Source organism: Arvicola amphibius, chromosome 5, assembly GCF_903992535.2.
Source record: "Arvicola amphibius chromosome 5, mArvAmp1.2, whole genome shotgun sequence".
Taxonomy (NCBI): Eukaryota; Metazoa; Chordata; class Mammalia; order Rodentia; family Cricetidae; genus Arvicola; species Arvicola amphibius.
Genome location: NC_052051.1, coordinates 50,589,196 through 50,609,545, shown reverse-complemented (window position 1 = coordinate 50,609,545; position 20,350 = coordinate 50,589,196). Strand labels below are relative to the sequence as shown.

Below are 20,350 nucleotides of genomic sequence, written 5' to 3'. Positions count from 1 at the left end.
AGGCTCCTACTATCCCTGATTGCTAGTAAGCTTTCTAAAAGCCCCAGTGACTTCCAAGCAAACAGGACAAACAGTCACATGCTAGTTACTTCATCGGAAGTTCTGTTTGCAGAAACCAGTCTCTGGTTATTTGTTAGGATTTCGTTGCTCAGGTAGCAAGGATTCCTGAACAGGTCATTTTTAGTGAAACAAACTTAAAGTTGTGTATCTTATGAAAGTTAAGTGCACCTTAAACCACAGCCCTTCTTAAATAGGTTTGCATGCATCGCCTGGAACAAATTGAATTTTCTTTCTTAATAACAGCGTTGAAGATCATTCTGAAGATTAAATGGGAGACAATACACCAACAATACAGCAGGAATCTAATTATTGGGTCATCTAGAACCAAAGCTGAGCCCTCCATACTGTAAACACATTCTTGCCTGTTTTGAAGCAGAAATACAGAGTTAAAAAAAAAAATACCTAAAACAGGTAGTTCCAAAGTAGATTCTAGGAGATGTCAGTGAACACCCCTTCCAGCTCAGTGCCCAGTGGTGCCAGCCGTTTTCAAGTCCATGTCGTAAACGAGGGCCGTGGCAGCTGCGCCGCCATGAGCGACAGCACGGACCCTCCACATTACGAAGAGACCTCGTTTGGAGACGAAGCCCAAAACAGACTGAGAATCAGCTTTCGGCCTGGGAATCAGGAGTGCTACGACAATTTCATCCAAAATGGAGACGCTGCTAAAACAGACACCACCTTTCACGCCTACGACTCTCACACAAACACCTACTACCTACAAACCTTTGGCCACAACACCGTGGACGCCGTCCCGAAGATTGAGTACTACCGCAACACGGGCAGCGTGAGCGGGCCCAAGGTCAATCGGCCCAGCCTTCTGGAGATCCACGAGCAGCTGGCCAAGGTAAGCTTGAAGGGCACGGTTCCCAGCATTCCCTCGAGGTAAGAACACTGTACACACGGTGCTCCCAATGAAGAGGGCTGGTGCGTGCCAGCAGTCTTCCTTACACAGCTGTCTCTAGTTCCCAAGAAACAGAAAAGGTCCATGTGCTTCACAAATGGTTGCTGACTTGGGAGAGAAGTGCAGACTGAGCTCGGAAAGTGAGGCAATGTTTCCTATGGTGTGTATAAGAAGGTTCCTCAAGTCCCAAACGGCTGAACATGCCGCCCTGAATTCTAAGCCGCTTCCACCTTAGTGCTAACAACTCCACGGCCATTCTTAAAAAAACCACTGTGCTTTTGTAGTTCATTTGGGTCAGCCACCCTATGGTGCAGAGGTCATGCGGCCCCGGATTCGTCTACCCTGGTAGCGGAGGCTGAGTGATGACTACTTTTCTTATTCTTTAAGGAAAGAGCAGAAATACATAAGATTCAGCCTTGTGTTTCTCTTCTTCATACCTTTGCTGGAGGCTCTCTGCTCTTCTAGATTTAAGCACAGAAGCACAGTGGCCAGACTTCCTGTTTAAAGAATGCACAAGGGGTTCAAAGTCCCTGGAAGACTCTAATGCTGTGTTCTCATTTAGAAGCTTAGATTTCTTCTGTGACTTCCTCCGAGATTGTTGACAGACTTTCCTGCCTTTCTGGCAGTTTGTAATGAACGTCACTGGTGTTTGGGTTTTGGTTTTTGGTTTCGTTTGTGTGGCACTCTGCATGTGTGCCTGTTTGCATGTGTGTGTGTTTGCATGTGTGCCTGTTGTTTGCATGTGTGCCTGTTGTTTGCATGTGTGCCTGTTGTTTGCATGTGTGCCTGTTGTTTGCATATGTGCGTGTTTGCATGTGTGCGTGTTTGCATGTGTGCCTGTTTGCGTGTGTGTTTGCATGTGTGCCTGATGTTTGCATGTGTGCCTGATGTTTGCATGTGTGCGTGTTTGCATGTGTGCATGTTTGCATGTGTATGTGTTTGCATGTGTGCCTGTTTGCATGCGCTTGCACTCATGTATGCAGGTGTATGTGGTAGTCTGCGGCTGGTGTTAGACACGGTCCAATTCTCTTCCTAGAACCCAGAGTTTGACAACTCAGGTAGCTTAGCTAGCTTCCTCTGTAGATCTCCTGTCTCTGTTTCCTCAGTGCTGAAATTACAGGTGGGACAGACACCATCCCAGGCCATTTACATGAGTGCGGAGATTCAAACTCAGGCCCTCACACTTCCCAGCAAGTGCCTTGCCACTGAACCATCTCCCAACCCCTGAATATCACTTTGTGGAATATGGTTACAATCTAGGAGGATAATTGGATAATATATATTCTAATATAGTTTATTTACTCGCACCCATGCTTCCAGGAAAACAGAGCACGAACAGTTTATTCCATAATCATTCATTTATTCATTCTGGTTCTGAAACGTTAAACAGGCTAGGCGTGGTGGTGCAGACCACCTCAGCACTCTGGAGACAGTTCGTAGTCAGCCTGGTCTACAGAGTGAGTTTCTGGACAACCAGGGCTGCACAGAAAAACTTGGTCTTGAAAGGAAGAAAGGAAAGAAAGAAGGAAAGGGGGAAAAAGTTATAGTCTCCAATCATCCCTACCCCCCACTCAGGATGGGTTCTGTCAGGATGATTCTGGAAAAGGCACCGGCTCTTTTCTTACTTTCTTCTCACCTTCTTCCCAGAGGAAAGACATCTCCAAAATTTACTCTCTGGGCTGACTGGGGCCCAACTCCATACTAGGACTTCCAGAGGGAGATTCCATGCTCCCACTCTGTTCTATTCTACCCCACTCCCCACAAGCCTTCTCCTTTGTCCTCTGTGCTGTATCTGTGACGATCTGCCAACTTTAGGCATTCTCTGAACTACCTGGTGCTAGAATAATAATAATAATAATAATAATAATAATAATAATAATAATAATAATAATGTTAATAATATTGTGGCTATTCAGACACATCATCAGTTTCCATGGAGATTTTTTTAAGGAAGGTCATTTGATATTTTAGGTAAACTGCTTGTCAGTTTCTTTCTCTAAATGAGGGGGTAAGGGAGAATGGCCGGGGACAGGAAAGTGGGGGGAGAAAAGAAACAATAGACCAACAGGAGGGAATGGTGATCCCAAGTTGTGGAAGGAGCAGAAAGAGGAGCTAAACAATACATGGAGCTTCCAATTGTCTGGAGAAGTAAAAAGAACCAAAACTGTCCAGAACAAGACATAAAATTCTACCCCACCAAGTCCTGTACACTACACATAACTTGTAAAGCTGCCCCCTTCAATATTAAAATTTCATCCATTCCCACAATTTACAATGAAGAAAAATAATACCTTAGACCTCATTAAGAAGAAACTAGAAGCGGGGCCTGGTAGGTAGTTCAGGCCAGCAATCCTGGCTATGCCTGGAACCTGATTTCCAAGTCAGAAAATGACTTGACAAAGGTTGGCCTAATAGGTAAAACGAGGGTGAAGAATTAAGGGTTCAGGGCCTGTCTTCACTGCAGAACGAGATCAAAGTCAGCTAGGGCAACTTTGTAAGACCCTCTCTCAGAATTAAAGCTCGAATTCAAAACAAGATGAAGCAAACAAATGATACAGCTCATTATGGGCGCACTTGCCCAGAATGTAAGAAACTATCGGTGCAGTCTCTAGCACTGTTAATGGGCTGCAGTGGAGTAGGAAGAAAGTCGCTCTTAGTACAGACATTAGAAAGAGAAAGGTAGATTACGAGTAAGTTCTAAAGGCCTAGCTTGTGAAGGTCTTGAAGTTAGGGGGATAAACTCAGAAGCACTGGTTTCTCAGTATGCCATCGCAGGGGCCATACAGAATGCCGGAACTGCCTTTGACACAGCACGTTGGAAAGCTTTGTGGATTGGCGTATCAGTTTTTGAACAGATTGAATAAGACCAAGGCTTTTACATTGTTCTGGGCTCTGCTCTCTTCCCCACACCATCGACCTTGGCGATCTCTCCACATCAAAGAATGCACCGTGATCACTTGGTGTCTGAGGAGGATTGAGCTTCATAGAAAGCATTCTGTTTCCAGTTCCCCTCAGAACACATGTGATTGGAGCTGCATTCATTTTTTAGTATTGGGAGGGGAAAGACTGGTACAAAATTGTCTTTCTGTCTCTTTAAATTCACTTTATTTTTCTCTTCGCTGAATCTGCAATACACAAGGAGAAATCTCGGGGAACGGATGGTCATTCCAGAAAGTTAAAAATGCATTTATGAACAGTTAAGGATCATCATTTAGGGAAACAGAAAAATTAATTCAGATTGTGACAAAAAGAAAAAACAGCTACAGGCAAGATGTCGCCACAAAGCTTTTCATCTTTGACACATCGGCCGACAGCATCCAGATGTCTGTGAGCCCCCTAGGCAGGGCTTAGCACCCTGAGGTGCCCACAAGCCTCCTCTCAAGTCATGTTCAATATCTGAATGAGACATTGAATTTGCTGTTCTTCTGGCATACAAAGGAAGCATTTATCAAAGAGTGAAACCAAGATTTGCTTGACCACATAAAAGGTGATTTTGTCTTTAACTACTTCTAGATAATATTTTTTTTTAAAAAAAAAAAAATCTTGGATGTGTTCTCATTTTCACTTCTTAAGAAAGCAAAAAGTAGCTTGCTGGAGGACATGCCCTAGATTAATTTCATGACAAAAATTAGACTCCACCTGTAGTTTACAAGATACAGAGCCCTTTTGCTCCTATATTTTAGTGAGCCAAGAAAATGGCATCGTCCTTGTAAATTTACTGTAAACATTAGTCACAGAAGGAAATATACATTTGAGGTCACTGGCTCTGAGCCCTTGATATAAATAAACTTAAAACTTCAAAACACTAGCAAGTTCCATTTATCTATGAAAAGAGACGTTGACTTTGCTTTTGAACAATTTAGGAAATTATTGCTGTACTAACTTCCGTGTCTGGTGGTTTATCTGTCCTGCCTGTAGACTGTTCTCTTTGTATCATGCTCTGCAGTCCAAGTGGCGGACTCGAAAACCATGAAGCTGTGAGCAGGATTAGCACCCACCAGGAAATAAAAAGCTTCTTTTGATGGATAATTTTAAATATGCAATTTATTTCCTTATTGTTTTGAGGGTGGTTTTTTTGTTTGGCTTATTGTTGTTTTCCGTTGTTATTGTTCTCATTCTCCAAATCTAAGGGCCAGCATCACCACTGGAGTTCATCAAGAGCACGGCAATCTCCTAGGGTTTCCTCATCAAGTTTTACCAGAAAGCATAGGTTTTATTCCCAAAACCACATCCAAAAAGACAAGTGGCTAAGGCTTTCTCACATGACCCCCAGCCACGGAATGGCGACTAACTAATGGTGACTAATACTTCTAATTATAAAGGTGGCTTCTTGAACTAAATTGAAAAAGTGAATTCTCTAACCAAACAATCCCTTCAACATTTTTATTAGCACACCCGTAACTCCTATGCTTTTAAAGACTGTACGTTTTAGTCATGGGAAGTTAAAGCTGTGCCTGGGAGATGTCTCCACTTGCAACATTGCTTGGTGTGGACACACAGGGCAAGAGAGAGAGGTGGAAACAGGAGACTGCCTCCCCAGGAGCTCTGGGACCACTCAGCCTGGCATACACATCAGCAAACAGCCAAGAAACCCTGTTGCAATCAAGATGGAAGGCAAGGACCAACAATTGTGGTTGTCCTCTGATGTTCACACACATGCCATAACACATTCATGCCTGCGGTCATACACACAAACACAAGCACACATGCACACACATCGTACACAGCACAAATGCATACATCCTATATGTTTATTCACACACATCAGAAACATAGACACATGATACACAGCACACAAATGAAAGTAAAAGCTACAGGTGACTATTAGCTGCCTATGTGTCTAGAAGTCATAAAAAGAAAACCACTTTTACTTGGTGTGTGAAAAGCACCTAATGCTTTCATCAGAAATGTATTATACTGTGTGGGCCTCTGTTTAGCTAGCCCATACGTGACCCATGACTACTGAGTGCTGGAAATGAGGCTAGTCTAAACCAAGATGTGTTGTCAATGAAAAATACACATTGAATTTAAAAATTTAGCATGGAAAATACTTATATGAAGGCTTCCTGATACTTTATGCTGACTATAAATTTGAATGGTAATATCTTGTACAAACCCAACGAAGTAAAGCACAATCTAAAATTCCTTGTGATTCCAGTCCCTTCTCCAAAGTGAGGGACCATGACTGCCAACACACATTTACATTACAAATATCTGTAATGCAATTTCCTAAAGGAATTTAAAAATTTGATTATCTATATCTAAACCTAAGCTATTTCATCTGATGATTTTTTTTTTCCCTTTCAAAGTAGCTACTAGGGACCGAGAGCAAACACAATAGCAAAGCATGGGCTTAGCATGAACTAGACCAGAGGTTCTCAGTTGGTGGGTTGCAACCCCTTTGGGGTCAAATGACCTTATCACAGGGGTCATCTAAGACTGTTAGAAAACACAAATATTTACATTACAATTCATAGCAGTGGCAAGATTACAGTTATGAAGTAGAAACAGATATGATTTTATGTTTGGATAAGGTTGGGAGGGAAGAAAGGACATGGCTTGAGATTCATTCTCTTTCTCTCCCTTTTTAAATGTGCCCTGTACAAAGGGAGCAATGAAAAATGGATAAGAAACAAAGACTAAATAAAATACCTGAAATTATTCAGATATATGCAGAAGAAAAATTAAGAGAATAAGAGCTATTCTTAATTTGAAATAAACATATATTCTCCACATTGTATTCAAGGGATATCATACAAAAATAATCTTTCAAAAGGAAGTTTTTGAAAGAGATAAAATCATATACTAATTTTTTTCAAAAATTTTTTATGTATAGTTCTTTTTGTTTCTACTGAGGAATCTTGTAGAAGACTAGAAAGAAGGATTGTAGGAGCCAGAGGGGTCGAAGTACCAGGAGAACAAGGCCTACAGAATCAACTAAGCAGGGCTGGCTGGGCTTGGCTCAGGACCCCTTTCCGTCCTCACTTTCATCCATAGGGGCTCACAGAGACTGAAGCAGTAATCATGGAGCCTGCACGGGTCTGTACTAGGTCCCCCGTATATATGTTATGATTTTTCAGTTTGGTGTTTTGTGGGACTCATAAAGGTTGGAGTGGGAATATCTCTGACTCTTTGGCCTGCTCTAGGGACCCTTTTTCTCCTACGGGGTTGTCTCATCCAGCCGTGATGTGAGGGTTTGTGCTTAGTCTTACTGTATCTTGTTATGCTGTGTTTGGTTGATATCCTTGGGAAGCCTGCTTCTTTCTGAAGGGAAATGGAGGAGCAGTGGGTCTGGGGAAGGGAGGAGGTGGAAGGGGAAGGGACCAAGAGGAGGAGTGGAGAGAGGGAAAACTGCAGTCGGGATGTATTGAAAACAAAGCAAAAAATTAAATTAGAATGTTTTGTTTTTTTTAAAAAAAAATCCTTTTGGGATTAGAGAGATAGCTTAGCTGTTTAGGGCATTTGTTTGCCTCTGCAGAGAACGTGGAGTCTGTTTTCTGTACCCACATGGTTGCTCACAACCATCCATAACTCCAATTCTAAGGGATATGAGGTCCATTCTGGCCTCTGTACACACCAAACACACACATGGTATGCACACGTGCAGGCAGGTAAGCATTCATATATTATAAAATAAATAAATAAATAAGTTAAATCAATGAAAGTTCCGATACGGGATGAATAGTTTTGCAATTACACATGCCTTTAGCCTTCTGTAGACTACCAGAAGTGCTCTGTTTGCGTGTGAAGAGAAAACACTTCTTTGGGTTTTAACTGTTTACTCTCTTAAAGACTTTGGTTGAACAGTTTGTTGCCGTTACTTATTTTTAAGCAAAGTTGTAGTTTATTAAGAAACTATTTTAACAGAATAAGTAAAGGCAGAGAAAAGAGTTAGGGGAGAGATTCTATTCTCATCTAAAAATTATTTGGAACAGCGATTGAGAAAGAGGGGAAGACGGGGTGGGGGATCATTTTAAGTAACTGAATGAAATGAAGCAGAGGGAAAGAATTCCAGCTTTGCTGCATCCAGGAAGCTAATCACTCTGGTCCTCCAAACATGTGGCACAAGAGACGCACCTGGCCTTGCCTTCTTTCTTCCCTTGAGTCTATTGTCTTGTTTTTATCCGTTTGCATTTTATATTCATTTAAGTTTGACCACTTTTGTGCTGCTAGTGGCAGGATGGCCCTGGCTCTGCCTACCATCCTACAGCCTTAGCCATGGTTGGAAATGGCTCATAATGGGGACCCATTGTCTTCCAGGGTAAGAAGCAATAACAATATTATTTGCTGAAGTTATTGAAATACTTCTTTTTTCTAGAGTTTTATGGCCACTGTTTTGATTTGGCTTTGAAAGTTTTAAAAAGCTGAGCCATTAAGAGAGAGAGAGACACAGAGAGACAGAGAGAGACAGAGAGAGAGAGGGGGGGGAGAGAGAGAGAGACAGAGAGACAGAGACAGACAGACAGAGAGAGAGAGAGAGAGAGAGAGAGAGAGAGAGAGAGAGAGAGAGAGAGAGAGAGAGAGAGAGAAACTGAACCATTACTGTTTTGCTCTGTTTTTCCTCTGTAAAAATGCAGAATGTGGCCGTGGCCCCTGGCTCAGCCGACAGGGTTGCTAATGGTGATGGAATGCCTGGAGATGAACAAGCAGAAAACAAGGAAGAAGACACAGCCGGGGTTGTGAAGTTTGGATGGGTGAAAGGCGTGCTGGTGAGAAAACTGTTTACAAAGGAGAGCATCCGCCGGGTGGTCCGACGGGCTTCACCAGCTAGTCATGGACACCAGAGTTACCAAGGGGGCTGGCTGGGCTTGGCTCAGGACCCCTTTCCGTCCTCACTTTCACCCACAGGTGAGATGCATGCTGAACATCTGGGGAGTCATGCTCTTCATTCGCCTCTCCTGGATTGTCGGAGAAGCCGGAATTGGTGAGTAACCTCCCCTCCTAAACGATTTTTTATGTAAATTGCAAGCTTAATAACAAACTGGGTTCACTATCAAAGGTGCAGAAGATGAAGGTCACAGAAGACATTTACACTTGAGAACTTTTTTTTTTTTTTTTTTTTTTTGCCTCGGACAATGCCAGGAAGGAAAGGTGAAACACTAACTCCTGAGAGACTGGAATTTTCCAGTTTGCTCAACAGGGGAATGGTCAAGCAAGTATTTCTCCCTTCTTGCAGAGTTTCAAGCACATGGCTGTAGGAAGCATATCTATTTCAAACACCTATGGTCACACTTTGGGACATACTGACATTTGCATTTTATTTGCCTCAGTCTGCCCCACTTATGAAAAATGGCAAAACTTCACTTAGCAAAAACAAATTATGGGAAAGTGCAAAAAATGTGCGCACAACTACATACATGACCTGATTCATAAAAACGCCATGTTGCCGAACATTTTCCCAAAGAAAATAACTGTGTTACTGTCAGATACCAGCAGTAAATAGCAAATGCTCATAAAATATTCCCAACTTTAGGCTTTAAATGATAGTTGAAATGGCTCCAGTCATCGCAAATGATTACTTACAATGCAGGTAACCAATTTAAAACAATCGTATTTTTTAAAGTTGTATTATTCCAGGAGTGATGATTTATTGCTTTTCAATAATTTGCCACTTAAAAATTCAGTTTTGCAGAGTGTTTTTTTTTTATTAAGAATATAAAATTCATTTGAAAAACTTAGTTGTGTTTTTACCTAAGTTCCTAACTTACTGTGATAAAAATCGACAGGGTTCTATTCTATGTACTCGAAAAAGAAGGGTTGAGTATTGCGGGGAGACTTAGATGTGAGTATTGGTATGGAGAACACAGGAGCTCAGCTGTGCCTTTCTATGCTGCTCAGGAAGACATCTCAATTTGGGTATGGAAAGTACCTGGTGTTACCTACCTCCTTCAACACACCTTTAGAACCAGCAGTTAACAACCGGACCAGGAAGGCTCCCCTCCAAGGGAGCACTGAGCCAGCCCCGTCGTTTTTTTCCATGTTTCTCGCTCAACAGCTGCTATGTGCCTGACAGAAAGGCTGCTTGCTGGTTTGATGATGCGTAGCAAATGAATGCCTACAGCCGCAGGGTCCAAAATAAGTAGATGCCGTTCCACGGAAAATCTGCAGCTTAATATTGCCAAGGCTTTGCTCCGGGCCTTCATGCAAAATTAGGTTTTTAAGGGCAGTTTAGTAACTTATTGAGATCATCAAGACGCAGTTCTTTGTGTGGAGGTGTGAGCACAGACAGCCCAAGGCAAGAGTAATTCTTTCTAATGTATGTATTTAACACCCATATGTTTGGGCAACAATCCGAACTTTAATCAGCTCTTACACAACTCTTCACAATCAACCCAGTTTCAGGTTTCTTACAAAGGTATAAAGGATCCTCTCTCCACTAAGCTGCTTGTTTCACTTTTAGACATTAGTGTGACTAAACAAAATCGCTTCGTTTGTGTAGTGTAATCACACACAGAAGTCCGTAGTGATGGCTCTAACCTACATTGTTGACTGGCGTTGTTGGCGTTGCTTTTTCTCATGCTCTTTTAAATCTCAGAGCATAGAACATAGTGAGTAGTAGAAACATCTTATCAACCTACATTGTTATAGACCTAAAACTAATGGAACCCAACGGTCCCATTTGGGTTTTATATATTTGCTTGTTTTCTCACCAGTTTTGCTGACATTCCTCTCTAGGGACTGACTAAATCTGTATCATCCTTCATGTCCTGGATCATTTCTGTCAGAACTTTTGAAATCTTCATCCGACACTTGTCCAAAGATGATATACAGGTGTTCTAACCATCCCTCTGCATCTTTGAGTTCTTCTGGGGAGGGGTCCTCTTTCTGAGCCTCTTGCTCTTTAAGACTCAATCCCTGGTACCATTTGTTGAGGCATCTTATCACACACACACACACACACACACACACACACACAACTGTCCAGCTGGCACTGTGTTCGGCTTACTTCTCTCTAGACTAGAAAAGACACGAATGCAAGTGTTTTTCTCTTGCATTGGGCATAGTTTAGGGAAAGAAAATAAGTTATATATTTTCGAACCCAGAGCCTGGGGATGAGCCAGGAGGAATCTGGTGACTGTAGTTACAGTTCACAGGCAGCCATGCTGGGACTCTGAGTCTGGGCTGCCCTATTCCTAAAAACGCGGCAGATTGAGTTGATAATGCTGTCCAGTTGTTCCTCTCTTTGGACACCTAGCTGGGGCAGTATCATTTCCAATTAGCGCAACATTAGGCAGGGAAGTTGGGCGTGGAAAGTGGATGTGAACCGAAGCAGGTCACTTCCATTCTGAATTTCACTCTGCAGCTAAAACATTTTTTTTTTTTTTTTTTTTTTGGTTTTTCAAGACAGGGTTTCTCTGCAGCTTTGGAGCCTGTCCTGGAACTAGCTCTTGTAGACCAGGCTGGCCTCGAACTCACAGAGATCCGCCTGCCTCTGCCTCCCGAGTGCTGGGATTAAAGGCGTGCGCCACCACCGCCCGGCTAACATTTTTTTTAAAAATGAGTTAATTCTCCCCCTCAACCAATTATTTAAAGAAAAAAATCTTACTGAATGGGCAGATACAAGTCGAGACGGGCTACGGCTAAACTACTCATCTCGCTACAGGAAGAGCAAGAATTATCTGAAGTGGAATAGAAGACTGCAGAGCTAAGATTCACTTTCAAAGCTTTGAACCTAGCAAATGTGGGCATTTCTAACAGGCATCCCCAGTACTTCCTGCAGCAGGTCATGAAAGAGCCACGATTTGAGGAATCGACAAACTAAATGCTCCCTCAGCTGCCGTTTACCCTGGGACTTTTCCTTTGTTTGTTTGTGAGAAAGAAGCAAGCTTCTCAATGTGTTTGAACTTGCGTTCAAACAGGCTACAGAAATGTCCACAGCATGACAGAGTGAGGTGGGAATTGCTCAGGAGACAGTGATCAGGAAAGAAAGAAGTTAGAAAGGGAGTGACGTCATGCAATGCAAACTGGCGAGCCCGTGAAGTGTCTAGGGGGTGCTAAACATTCATCCTCAAACATCCCAAAACTCAAAATAATAGGTGGAGGCTGGGAAAGAAACCACCAGCACCTGCAACCACACAGGAAAAGGGATGCTCCTCATAGTGTCTCTGTCACCTAAACCATTCCGCGTGACCGCTTCTTACACCTTCTCTCCAAGGGTCTGTGGTGAGGGTGGCGAAGTAGGAATGACTGCCTTACGTGTGGGAGAGCACTCAACGGGACAGAGTCACTGAACTCCCCCAATCTCTGAATTCCATATCAGCTTCTCGTGACGGGGGAGGGGAGCGTAAAAAGTTTCCCTCTGTCCATCTCGGGTCCATAGCCTCATGCTTTAGACTGTCAGACATCGTATTGACAAATGAATGTGCTTATCAATGTCTTGTGCACACTCATGGGAGGACGCGGTGGTGGGTGGTGATGCAGAGGAGTGGTGGGAACACTTGTATACCGTCCTAACAAAGGAACAATGAAGCTGCAGGAAGCCTACTAGACAAAAAGAAGGGAATTTGAGTTTCTAGGGTAGCCAACTATGGGAAGGGAAATAGAGAAATTTGCTAGAACAAAAAAGGACTAATCCAGAAGGTTCCTGGGTTCCTGAAGAATCCTCTGCAGTCTGGTAAGGGCCTGCACGTGTCTCTGTGGTTGAGCATCAGTCCTTCCAGATAACGGAAGCATGGACGCATTCACACGTGTGTGCCCCTGACCTGGACAAACAGGAAAGCCGAGAGCTTTCCTTGTGCCTGCTCGGTTTATTTTCACTTATGTAGTTTTAAAAAAAATCCTTATACCACAGTGATATATTCTAATACATTTTATGCCTTCTATGCCTGCCTAAATGCCCCACATGTGCACGTGCGTGCGCGTGCAGCCACCCACATGCACACACACACACACACACACACACACCTGCTGTGAGTGTCTTGAAACTAAAATTTTGGCCTTTGTCAGTTTCTCCTCATAACCGCTGCCCTTCTGGACCACGATATCCTCAAAGGTGGCTTTTTCATTCTGGTGCGTTTGCGGCTTGCATCTCTCACAATGCCAACCACACAGCTAGACATGCAGAAGGCTTTTCAGAAACGCTGGTATTCATGGGTGCTGTGGGTACACTGAGCGAGCCACCAGTGAGTTCTGCCCTCTGTGCACCACGTCAGCAACTTCACAACCCACTCCTAATGTCACTGCCATTGGGGTGTCAGAAAATAAGTAAATTCTGAGAACGCACCGCAAATAAGTTAATGTACCTAAATTCGGTTCTGTCCGATTTACCCATCTACCTAATGAACAATTTGCTACTGAAGACCTTTACCGGGAAAGTTAGAATAACCTTTATTTATACTAACAGCTGGAGGCTGTGGGGAACTTCATCAAAGACCAGGTTCATCCTATGCTTTGACCAACCTGAATCATACACTTGGGGGAGGCACAGCTCTGCACGCCCCTAATCTTAACTCCCTTAGTACCTGAATGGCGATTTCATGGCCAGCTTGTTTAATTCAAATGTGATCCTTCAATGACTACCCAGATGTGTTTGCTTTTATGTAAATGACCCAATGAGCTGTTCCACCATTTAATCGCCCATATTTTTCCTCTCTCAACCGAGGTCTCGGTGTGATTATCATCGGCTTAGCCGTGACAGTGACAGCCATCACTGGTTTATCCACCTCTGCTATCGCCACAAATGGATATGTCAGAGGAGGTAATTAAGGTTGTGAGCCAGTTCATCAGGCATAAGGTAAAGGTGACACAGGCTCCAATAGCTCACCGCTGACCTTTCTGGGGTGTTTTCGAAGGTAATGTGAGTTGGTTCCTTTTCTCCCCCAGGCAAAGGGTGCAAGAAAAATGAAGAAGGATTTAACCTTTGTCAAATCCCAAACTTTCCCAATCAGGTTCCTCTCAAACAAGAGAGAAGGTCAAATGTCATGTTTCCTCTTTCACGGCAGGGGTAGCTTCTCTCCCAGGACACAGAGAGGAGTCGGCTTTTCCTCTGCAGGACTGTACGTTAGACTGTGTTGACTTCTGGATGCCATCCTTCATCATAATGAGTGCTTCTTGGACTCGATCTTTATGCCAGGCATACCAACCCTACCTTTGTACAAAGAAACCCCACTGGGGTCCACAGCACGGACCAGAAAAGTTCAATTAAAAAGGCAGTAGAGGTTGCAGGAGAAGGGACTCCAAGGAAGAAGAATAAAATGTAATACCTTCTGTCTTTCATTGCTGACAGGTCTTGGAGTTCTTATAATTCTTCTTTCCACCATGGTAACCTCTATCACTGGGTTGTCAACTTCTGCAATAGCAACCAACGGGTTTGTTCGTGGAGGTAAAATCTCTAAGATCCCTAATATCCTCATCACATGGTACGGGTAGGCACACGTTTCTATATACTTGGTTGCTGATGGGCACAGGGGAGTGTGGAGAAGCCGAATGCAGACAGCAGCACGGTGAGTGTAGTTCAAGTCCACCGAGGTCACGGCTAACAGAATCCCGGCACATGACAGGTCCTACCCCAGATGCGCGGAGTCCTTGGCGAAAGCTCTTCTCTTCCAGGTCAGTCTGTATAGTCTTGCTGGTCGTTCACAGGAAACGAGTCCTCAGAATGGCGGCAGATTTAAGCACGGTGCATTTCAGGTGTCTCCCACACGGTCGCGGAATGGGACCGGTTAGAGCATTTCAGGTTTCTGCAGGGAGACGGATCTTCTGTGACTGGCACTTCCTGAAGGAATGGTGATCTCTCTCCCTACTGGAGTCAAACGCTTTTGTTGGGGGTTTTGCAGGTCTGGGAGTCATCATCATCGCCCTGAGCGTAGTAGTGACGACACTCACAGGTATTTCTATGTCCGCTATTTGCACAAACGGAGTAGTTCGAGGAGGTAAGCCAACCGATTTACTTGATTATAAACGATGACGTCACATCCTGTCGAGAGTTGTTTACTGAGTGTGTAGATTTTATGTTGCTAACTGGCCCCCTAAGACTTGAAAGGAAAAAAAGCAAAATCCAAAAGCAAGGTAAAATTCTTCTCAACTGAAAAAAAAGATCTGTAGAAAGGGCTCCTTTGATCCATTTCCTGTGATGAATCCCAATGGGTGCTCAGTACCAGGGTGAGCTATACTGCTCCCTCCTGGGTCCCCTCAGCCTGGGTGTTCCCCAACATCCCGCCTCACAGTGGTGATTCTCACACAGACAGCACTCCCGCCCCAGCCGTCATGGTCTCCCCAAATACTCTGCTTCTATCATAAAACATCACTAACAAGAAAATTTAAAAAATAAATGAATGAAACAATGAGTTACTGTCAAGTTTTCAGGAGCAGGCTGGCTGGGGTAGAAAGTTTGTCCCTGTCCTGATTGCCCTCATCCTGTTCCTTGGGTTCACTAATTTTTGCCTTGGCTGTTTTATCCAAGTCTCCCTGCTTGGGAATTTTTGTTGTCAGTGATGGATTCTGTGGGGAGGGATTGTTTTTGTATTTTTAAGATTTATTTTTTTTAACTGTGTGTGTGTGTGTGTGTGTGTGTGTGTGTGTGTGTAGGGGGTTATGTTCACATCAGTATAGGAACTAGAGGCCAGAAGACAGCAGTAGAGTTACAGGTGGGTGTGAACTACTTGATTCTGGGCACTCAGGTTCTCTGCTAAAACAATACACACTCTCAGCCACTGAGCCATCTCTAGCGTGATTTTGGTGTTTTGAGACAAAGTCTTACTCTGCAGGGCCAGATTGGCCTTGAGTGCATGGCGATCCACTCATCTTAGCCTTTCAAATCCCTTGGTTGTAGGCACGAGTACCACCCCTTCTTACCCCTGCCCCACGCAAGGCTTTCTAAAACAACCCTAGCCACAGAACCCCTCTCTCTCAACTTATGTTTTATTCATTGCTTTTTAAAGATTTATTTTATTTTATGTGCATGAGTATTTTACCTGCATCTATGTGTATGTACCCTGTGTGTACTTGGTGCCTAAGGCAGTCAGAAGAAGGCATCGAAACAACTGGACCTAAAATTATATATGGTCTTGAGCTGCCACATGGGTGCTGAGAATTGAACCTGGGTCCTCTGCAAGAGCAACAAGTGCTCCTAACCACTGAGCCAGTTCTCCAGCCCCTATCTGTCTCTTGTTTTTACTGTTATGCCCATGTAACTGCCCAGCCAATTTGTGGAGCAAAGTTAAGTTTTAAAACTCTAGGGGATTATCTCTACGTTCCATTTTGAGAACTTACCCACACCGAGCACAGTTTCTCCTCCACAAAAGGGGGTTCGTTCTGGGTTTTCTAGTCCCATGCCGACTTTGCAAACTCCCTTGACCAGCTTCACCTAAGAGGTCATTACAATGTCTAGTTCCCTCGTCAGCCTGTCTTAGTGTCACTGGCCCTAAGCTGTGAAGCGAACCCCTTCGGTTTTCATGTCACGGAAGTGGGTGGCCATTCACAAAGCTATTCTTTAGTGTTCAGGAAAGAGCATTGGTTCCCAGCGCCCCCCCTGCTCTTCTTCCCGCCCCACAGCCTTATTATGGGAATTGACGCTTCATTAGGCTAAACCCAGAAAACAAGTCTGCTTTCCAGAGTGGATACACACACCCCGATAGAGATGCTCATTTTACAAATTAGCTACCAGAAAAGTTTACACAATAGAATGGAAGCCAGAAAATAAAATAAAAATTAAAAAGGATCAACCGCTTTGTTCTTTTGAGTCAGTGTTTTATGTAACCCAAGCTAGTCTTCAGTTTACTATAACTGAGGATGACCCTGAAGACCTGACCCTCCTGCCTCTGCCTCCCAAGGGCCAGGATAACAGGCTTGTACCACACAGCACCAGGAAAGAACAAGTCTTGCCATTTCATTTTCTACCTGGGTCTTTCAGTTTCTGGAAATTTTGAATTTAAAATTTTACTTCTGTCACACTCTTCATTTGGATACTCTAAATCAATTTTTTTAAAAAAAGACAAAGCATTTGAGTAAAGCTTGTTGCTATTATTTATCAACTTAGAGCAGGAATCTAACTTGGAAGTCTCAACAGATTGAATTCTATTGGCACGTACTTGGCAGATTCTATACAGCATAGGAGGCAGGTCTGCCCGCAGGGCCTCATCATGACGACCCAGGATTTATAGCATGCCTAGGAATCTGTAATACTCTTGGTGGGATGATTAACAGCTGGAAATTAACCATAGGGACCGGAGAGCTTGGCTTCCCCTCCAGGTGACATGCGATGTTCTCTCGTTGCAGGAGGAGCCTACTACCTGATTTCCCGGAGCTTAGGGCCCGAGTTCGGTGGGTCTATAGGCTTGATCTTTGCTTTCGCCAACGCAGTGGCTGTCGCCATGTATGTGGTGGGGTTCGCAGAGACTGTGGTAGATCTCCTTAAGGTAATTAAAGCTCTTCTTTCGTTCAGACAAACCAAGTAGCTCAGCTTTCCTTCACAGGGCCCTAGGGGATAGTCTCAGGTCAAGATAAGAGAAGGGGAGTTTAGGATCAGGGCAGGAGCCCCAGACATAAGGTCAGAAGGTCTGGCTTTGAGTTCAGCTCTCGCCTTACCACCTGGGAGACTTTAGACCAGTCTCCTCTACATCTGAGGCTCATTTGTTTTCTGAAGCGGAACGAGGAGCTAATTTACTGCTTCGTGCATTCCCCAGAAGTTCCGTGCATATCAGATGGGAAGGATGTGTGTGGAAAGTGTATAAAATACAAAGCTTCAGGTGGACGGCAGGCATCACTTCCTGTAGGCATGCCACTGATGCTCACAAGGTTTCCAAAGATGAAGAAAGTTCAAACATGGACACAACTTGCTGCAGAAAATGAGGCCTCTCTGAGCTAAGGGCCCAACCCAGGTGCTCTGGGAACGAGGTCGTTAAGCCTGTGTAGTATGCTAACTCCTCACTGTCTCACCTTAAAGGCCCTACTGGTGAAAGTTTGTCTATGTGGAAATTATATGAATCAATGAACATAGTGTGTATTCTTACGGCCTACTCTCTTCAAGAGATGTGTTGCTCAGTTTGTGTTCTCTGTTATTAAGTTAAGCAACGCTTATTTTCCAATATTCACATTGGAAACCACCCATTTTTATTCTCCTAAAGTTCTCCCTGGCACATGAAAGTAGCCAGTCCTTCCGCTGAAGTACCACACAAAAGGTATGACCATGCAGACTTCTAGTTAGTGCTCATTATCTCCCGCATCTGTGGCTAGGAGTTTCTAGCCTTTCTAGCCCTAGCCTTGCCTATCAAAGGCCTACATCACAGATAAAGTAAAATTAGAACTTTTTTTTCTATTTTGTCTTCTAGAACTTACAAATACTTCATTTTCTTAATATCCTATATGCCCCAGGCATTTGTGTACAGTATCCTTTCTTCATGTTGAATATTATAAAAAATACTGAGTGCAAAGAACTATCTCTAATCATTTGAGTGATTCCCCCCCCACCCCCAGGAGAGTGACTCAATGATGGTGGATCCAACCAATGACATCCGGATAATTGGCTCCATCACCGTGGTGATTCTCCTAGGAATCTCAGTAGCTGGGATGGAGTGGGAAGCGAAGGTGGGTGTCTCTAAATAACACTGTCACTAGTGCTGGCCAGGCCCTGACTTAGTCACAACAGAAGGAACACCATATTCACAAAGAACAGCTGCCATTCCTTCATTATAGCGAAAGGCATGAGTACACGCAAGGTGGCCATCATGCCACTAAGTACCTGTAGTCGTACTTTCCTTTGGGCCACCAGCTCATACACAATGGCATTGAGACTCACTGCCACTTATGAAAGCTTGAACTTAGCTTGGGCTTTTTCCTCACTGGCTCTTATAACTTTACTTAACCTGTTTTATTGATGTGCATTCTGCCTCAGACCGTGGTTACTCCTCCTCTGCACCGTATGTGTGACTTCTTCAGTGTCTCGCTGTCATCCCCCGTGTGCCGAGATTCATCCCTAGTTCCCACCTATTCTCTTCTGCCTACCTATTAGCCATTCAGTTCTTGATTAAACAAATCACAGTGGCACATTGTCACACAGTATAAACAAATATTCCGCAACAGTACCAAGTCTGATCAAGACCTGATCGTATGGGTCAGATCATAGGGCCCCATTTCACTTTGCTTGCTGCCATCGTGGTGACACATCCAGCAAGGTTGACGCGTCTTTATGTACAACTCTTGTCCAGGCCAGCAGCACAGCATACTGGAGATCCAGGTCTCGTCCTCAAGACCTGAACAGGGAAGAGGGCAATATATTAAGCTTCAGCTGTGCAGTGAGAAAGTCCAGATTTGAAGCTGGTTTACATTGTTCTTGCTTCTAACTCGGTCCCTTTCCTGCCGTGTCACAGGCCCAGGTGATTCTCCTGGTTATTCTTCTCATTGCCATTGCAAACTTCTTCATTGGAACTGTCATTCCATCCAACAACGAGAAGAAGTCTAGAGGCTTCTTCAACTACCAAGGTAAGCGGGGCCAATCAGTCCCTTCTCAGTTAATGGGTCTACATTGTTCTTCCCATTGCTGCCTCTCTCACCCATCCCCAGCCACGAGGATTCCAATGTAGCCCAGGAAAGGCCTGCAGTTGGATTCAGGAGATCCATGGTGCGGTTTCAACACTTGCATATCAGCTGAGCGGGTTATACACATCCTGTTTGGTTCTCGGATTTTCCCATTAAATTAATGATTGACAACTTCCTGAGGAAACTTTAAAAAGTATATATGGAGGGTACTCAAATTTTAAAAGCAATCTTGAGAAGTCAGTCTTTTTTCAGTTGAAGATGAGAAGGTCTCTTGTAAATCCTTGGATACTGGGCTATCACTAGACGGCTACACAATAGGAATAGAAGCTACCTGTAGGGAATGAAAACTGGGAGCTGGGAAAGATAATCAGCCTCTGCTGAGCATTAGTGCCAAGTCAAGTTGTCTGTCTTCCCAGGAGACTCTGTAGCGCCCAACCTGCTGTGACCACTGTTAATCTGAGGCTGGAGACACTGCTCAGACCTCCACAGTAGCTCATAGGCGTCTGCACCTCCAGTTCCAGGGGATCCAGCGCCCTCTTCTGGCCTCTGTAGGCACCAGGCAGGAGAACAGTATAGATACATACATACAAACAAAGCTAAACACACTTGAAAGAAATGATGGGTGAATTACTTATGTATCTCCTTGTGATAACATCACAGCGTACGAATTTGACTTTTCTCTCCCAGTTCTGCTTCTTTTACCTTCTTATTTTCTACCCTAGCTTACTCAATACACAGCTAAGGCTATAAAAAATATCAATTGCTCAATTACATATTCAGTTATCAGTACCTGTGACCCCTCACCATTTTTAAAACCAGATATTTACTGTGGTTCTTTTATTTGCTTTGGGTTTTATTGTCCTTTCTTTTCTACCTTTTCCCCTACTTTATATCTTCTGATGTTTTCAACTTTCA

At 43.8% G+C, this 20,350-nt stretch overlaps 1 protein-coding gene across 3 annotated transcripts in view; it reads left to right on the top strand.

Annotated features, from left to right (window-relative positions):
• The first annotated feature begins 496 nt into the window (after positions 1–496).
• The window catches only part of Slc12a1 (solute carrier family 12 member 1), an 80,990-nt gene continuing 61,136 nt past the window's right edge, over positions 497–20,350 (top strand). The window contains exons 1-7 of one of the 3 annotated variants that reach the window (XM_038330116.1): positions 497–904; positions 8,539–8,670; positions 8,810–8,885; positions 14,737–14,832; positions 17,177–17,316; positions 18,374–18,484; positions 19,267–19,378. In XM_038330116.1, coding sequence (XP_038186044.1) covers positions 497–904; positions 8,539–8,670; positions 8,810–8,885; positions 14,737–14,832; positions 17,177–17,316; positions 18,374–18,484; positions 19,267–19,378 — 1,075 coding nt within the window. Of the gene's footprint in view, positions 905–8,538; positions 8,671–8,809; positions 8,886–13,562; positions 13,659–14,186; positions 14,283–14,736; positions 14,833–17,176; positions 17,317–18,373; positions 18,485–19,266; positions 19,379–20,350 lie in introns of all 3 variants that reach the window. The other 2 variants (XM_038330115.1, XM_038330117.1) reach the window with 2 other exon arrangements.